The sequence below is a fragment of the Epinephelus moara genome, chromosome 6 (assembly GCF_006386435.1).
Source record: "Epinephelus moara isolate mb chromosome 6, YSFRI_EMoa_1.0, whole genome shotgun sequence".
Taxonomy (NCBI): Eukaryota; Metazoa; Chordata; class Actinopteri; order Perciformes; family Serranidae; genus Epinephelus; species Epinephelus moara.
In genome coordinates, this window is record NC_065511.1 from 40203926 (window position 1) to 40209609 (window position 5684).

Below are 5684 nucleotides of genomic sequence, written 5' to 3' on the forward strand. Positions count from 1 at the left end.
ACTTTTTTCAACATACTATACTATGACTTTTTTTTCCACTTTTTTCAACATACTATACTATGACTTTTTTTTTCACTTTTTTCGACATACTATACTATAACTTTTTTTTCCCACTTTTTTCGACATACTATACTGTGACTTTTTTCCCCACTTTTTTCGACATACTATACTATGACTTTTTTCCCCCACTTTTTTCAACATACTATACTATGACTTTTTTTCCACTTTTTTCGACATACTATACTATGACTTTTTTTCGACATACTATGCTATGACTTTTTTCCCCCACTTTTTTCGACATACTATACTGTGACTTTTTTCCCCACTTTTTTCAACATACTATACTATGACTTTTTTCCCACTTTTTTCAACATACTATACTATGACTTTTTTTCCCCACTTTTTTCGACATACTATACTGTGACTTTTTTTCCCACGTTTTTCAACATACTATACTATGACTTTTTTTCCACTTTTTTCGACATACTATACTGTGACTTTTTTTCCCCATTTTTAATATACTATAGTATTTCTTTTTTGAGTTTTTTCGACATACTATACTATGACTTTTTTTCCACTTTTTTCGACATACTATGACTTTTTTTCCCCATTTTTTTCACCATACTATACTGACTTTTTTTCCCCATTTTTAATATACTATAGTATTTATTTTTGGAGTTTTTTCGACATACTATACTATGACTTTTTTTCCACTTTTTTCGACATACTATACTATGACTTTTTTCCCACTTTTTTCGACATACTATACTATGACTTTTTCCCACTTTTTTCGACATACTATACTGACTTTTTTTCCACTTTTTTCGACATACTATACTTTGACTTTTTCCCACTTTTTTCAACATACTATACTATGAATTTTTTTCCACTTTTTTCAACATACTATACTATGACTTTTTTCCACTTTTTTCGACATACTATACTATGACTTTTTTTCCCCATTTTTTTCACCATACTATACTATGACTTTTTCCCACTTTTTTCGACATACTATACTATGACTTTTTTTCCACTTTTTTCGACATACTATACTATGACTTTTTTTCCACTTTTTTCGACATACTATACTATGACTTTTTTCCCCATTTTTTTCGACATACTATACTATGACTTTTTTCCACTTTTTTCAACATACTATACTATGACTTTTTTCCCATTTTTTTCGACATACTATACTATGACTTTTTTCCACTTTTTTCAACATACTATACTATGACTTTTTCCCCATTTTTTTCGACATACTATACTGACTTTTTTTCCACTTTTTTCGACGTACTATTCTATGACTTTTTTCCCACTTTTTTCAACATACTATACTATGACTTTTTTCCCCACTTTTTTCAACATACTATACTATGACTTTTTTCCACTTTTTTCAACATACTATACTATGACTTTTTTCAACATAGTATACTATGACTTTTTTCCCACCTTTTTCAACATACTATGCTATGACTTTTTCCCACTTTTTTCGACATACTACACTATGACTTTTTTCCCCCCACTTTTTTCAACATACTATGCTATGACTTTTTTCCTCACTTTTTTCGACATACTATACTATGACTTTTTCCCCCCACTTTCTTCGACATACTATACTATGAGTTTTTTCCCCCACTTTTTTCGACATACTATACTATGACTTTTTCCCCCCACTTTTTTCAACATACTATACTATGACTTTTTTCCCCCCACTTTTTTCGACATACTATACTATGACTTTTTCCCCCCACTTTTTTTCGACATAATATACTATGACTTTTTTTCCCCACTTTTTTCGACATACTATACTATGACTTATTTCGACATACTATACTATGACGTTTTTCGACATACTGTACTATGACTTTTGTTCCAACATACTGACTTTTTTTTTTTTACTTTTTTCGACATATACTGACTTTTTTTCCACTTACGACATACTATATTATTACTGCTTTTTTCGACATACTATACTATGTATATTTTTAACATACTATACTAATGCCTTTTTCCCCCCACTTTTTCATATATATATATATATATATATATATATATATACATACATTGTACTGTGACTTTTTTTTTTTGGACATACGTACTTTACTATGACTTTTTCCCCCCCACTTTTTCGACATACTATGCTATGGTTGTTGGTTTTTTTTTTTTACATTCTATACAATGACTTTTTTTTACCCATCATGCTGACGTTTGTACTCATTAACCATCAGTGACCTCCTCCTGTGCTGCAGGTGACCGGGCAGAAGGTGCAGAGGGAGATCTCGACAATGCGCCAGCCTCCAACAACAACAGCTCAACTTCCAACACCAAGAAGAGCTTCAGTCTGGAGGCACGCTTCAGCTTTCTGAACCTGCGTCGCCCCCGCACCGACAACGCCAAAAACACGGACAACTGTTCCCAGAAGGTGGAGGCTGGGCAGACTGTGGTTCTGGTCAAAGGAGTCTGAGGACAAAAGAAGAGAATATGTTGGAGAGATATTGACTCAAACTCTGAAACTGAGCTGTTTATAAGCTACCTGCCACAATTGCACTCCATTTAGAAACTCCACGGTCAAAGAGAGACTTTGAATGTCATCGTTGGTGTATATAAGGTTTCTTGTACATCATGGCAGTGTTGTTACTCCCACCTCCTTTACAAAGGACATTGCACTTTTGGACTCTCATGCCTGAGAAATAAAGAGCACTGTTATGTTGAAATGTGCTGGATGAGGGTGATGGAAGAAAAAGATGGTTAGAAATTACTCATGTTGTTAATTTTTATTTTTCCACTAAAAGCTGTAAAAGCAAGCTTTGACTTTCTGATAATAGTTGGTATAACTGTTCATTGAAATTGAGAATTTATTACTATTAAATGACACTTTGCATACTGTAAACCATGCAGGGGTTATGTCCTTAACAGTCAACAGTTAAAGGAATTAAAGTCACGTGAAGATGTTCAATAAATAAATAAATAGTGTCTTAATCTGCTATATGCTCCTGTATTTGAGGTATGATTTGTTTTCCGAGGTTATATATGTAAATGTTCTGGTTTAGGCACTGTGGACCCTCCAATGTTAAAAAGCTTTTTGTCTTCAGCATAAAGCTATAATTCTGGTTAAGTTTTAGCTTTTGCCACCATGACGATTGTGTTTTACATTTAAGTCTACCTGGTGCACATCCAGCGCAGGTTCAGGTAAACACAAAATGTATCGATAAAATAACAGTCTTCTTGCAGACAAGATAATAAATGCATACACTCAGCTGCATACTGAGTGACTCAACATGAAGCTGAAGTGTTTTACTGCCTCCTGTGGTTTAAAGAAAGGTGATGTAATTGCAGAATGTAGAAATAATACATTTCTTATAAATTTAACTTTTCATTTATAAGATAAAATACACTCACCCTGCGTTACGTAAAATTCTCAACGAAAACTTTTTTTAATTTGCATGCCTTCATGGTGAACGACGAATCCAAAAACGGAACAAAAATCTTTGCTTATTGCATTGACAGCTTCCACCACTTCCACTTCCATCATTTTTGGCAAAAAAATGAAAAAACAAAACTAGGGTAAAAAAAAGACTGAATTTAGCCTCTGTATCTAAATCGCCAACAGCCCCATCATAAACCCAGGGACATAGCCAAGTCACAATCTAGTAGCACAACTACTTGCACAACTATGTGGGGAGGTGGATCACAAACTGAGAGGGAAAACTGAACCACCAAGAATTTAATTTCCTTCTCTGCACCCTGTTTTATAATTTATCTATGCTGCCTTTATGTGGAATGACATTTTTGAGCCTTCAGACATTGAGACAGTATGTTTAGCCTCCTGGTGTGTCCCTCAGGGCTCTGTACTGGAGTCCCTACATTTTCCCTAAAAACTCCTTCCACCTAAAAACTATTAAAGACAAAGCAAAAAGAGGACTCAACTCTGGAACTCTGGAACATTTCCTGATGGATGCTAACAGTGAAACCAGTTTTTAGATATAAATGAAAGAGCAAGCAATGTAGTTTGTGTGCTTCTGAAAACCAACACTGGATTGTGTTGTTGGAGATAGATTTATAATTTAAAGCTAAATGAACTTCAGGTTGGGGTTAAGTGTGTAAGGGATGTATTTTAAAGAAATAATTGGAAAAAAATGTAACTTGTTTTTCTCGATTATTCAGGTGCCATATTATGAGAGAAGTTCAGATCCCAATATTAACTTGTGTCCTGAAAATAGTTATTTGCTCCTAAGATTAAAGGATGAGGCGGCACTAATCTGTATTTTTGTTATCGCCAACAAATTAAAAAAACAAACCAACAACATGTTGGTCTGTCTCTCAAAACTTTATGACTTGCCTACTCTGTCTGTGGCACTTAGCACCAAGCTCATTAGTCCCTACAGAAAATGTGAATGGAAGGCCGAGATTTTACAAAATGGTCAACATCTGCCTCATCAGCGTTAGAGTAAAGCTGTGGGGAAAAAAGGTGGTAAATGAAGTAGTAGTTTGCAGCCTTTTGCCTCCCGCTATCTTTGTTCGGTGTGTGTATTATGTGTGAGAACAAAATGTGATATCTGTATATATTCGTATATCTGTGTCACTTTTTGATGTGGAATTTGGGATATGAACCGCTGACCAGTCTGCCCTCTCATAGCTGTGTGTGCAGTGGATGTTCAGTCCTCTGCATCATCTTGAAGCAGCTAATGTGCCTGTTTTTCAGACTAAAAGTAAAATAAACGGATGTTCACTTCATTGTCAGACTGATTCATTGAAAGTCACTAGTTCAGCTTTAATGTGAAGATATCGCATATGCTCATCATACAGGTTTTAATGTCATAGTACGGTGAGCAATAAAACATCTTTAAAAAATCACAGTATAGTATGTCATACAAACTCATAGTATAGTATGTCAAAAAAAGTCAAGAACAAAGTCATGGTATGTCAAAAAAAACTTTCAAAAAAGTCATAATATAGTATGTAAGAAAAAAGTGAAAAAATAATAATAGAAAAAATGAAAAAAAAAAAAATCATAGCATAGTATGTCTAAAAACCTGGAAAAGAAAGTCTAATATAGTATGTCGAAAAAAGTGAAAATTAAGTCATGGTATCATATGTCAAAAAAGTGAGAAAAAAAAAAAGGTCATAGTATAGCATGTCGGAAAAATGGGAAAAAAGGTCGTACTATTGTATGTCAAAAAAAGTCATAGCATAGTATGTCGGAAAAAAGTGGAAAAAAAGGTCATAGTAAAGTATGTCCAAAAGAGTACAAAAAAAAAGTTATAGTATAGCATGTCCAAAAAAGTGAAAAAAGTCATACTATAGTATGTAGAAAAAATTTGAAAACAGAAAAAGTCATAGTGTAGTATGTCGAAACAGATTGGAAAAAAAGTCATAGTATAGTATGTCGAAAAAAGTGAAAAAAAAGTCATAGTATAGTATGTCGAAAGAAGTGGGGAAAAAAGTCATAGTATAGTATGTTGAAAAAAGTGGGGAAAAAAGTCATAGTATAGTATGTTGAAAAAAGTGGGAAAAAGTCATAGTATAGTATGTCGAAAAAAGTGAAAAAAAAAAGTCATAGTATAGTATGTTGGGAAAAGTCATAGTATAGTATGTCGAAAAAAGTGGGGAAAAAGTCATAATATAGTATGTTGAAAAAAGTGGGAAAAAAAGTCATAGTATAGTATGTTGAAAAAAGTGGG

At 33.3% G+C, this 5684-nt stretch overlaps 1 protein-coding gene across 1 annotated transcript in view; it reads left to right on the forward strand.

Moving 5' to 3' along the window:
• sh3bp5b (SH3-domain binding protein 5b (BTK-associated)) overlaps positions 1 to 4738 on the forward strand; it is a 64199-nt gene extending 59461 nt beyond the window's left edge. Inside the window, exon 9 of the mRNA XM_050046173.1 lies at positions 2253 to 4738. Within this exon, the coding sequence (XP_049902130.1) occupies positions 2253 to 2467 (215 nt within the window). The 3' untranslated portion in view covers positions 2468 to 4738. The remainder of the gene's footprint in view (positions 1 to 2252) is intronic.
• Positions 4739 to 5684: the final 946 nt, after the last annotated feature.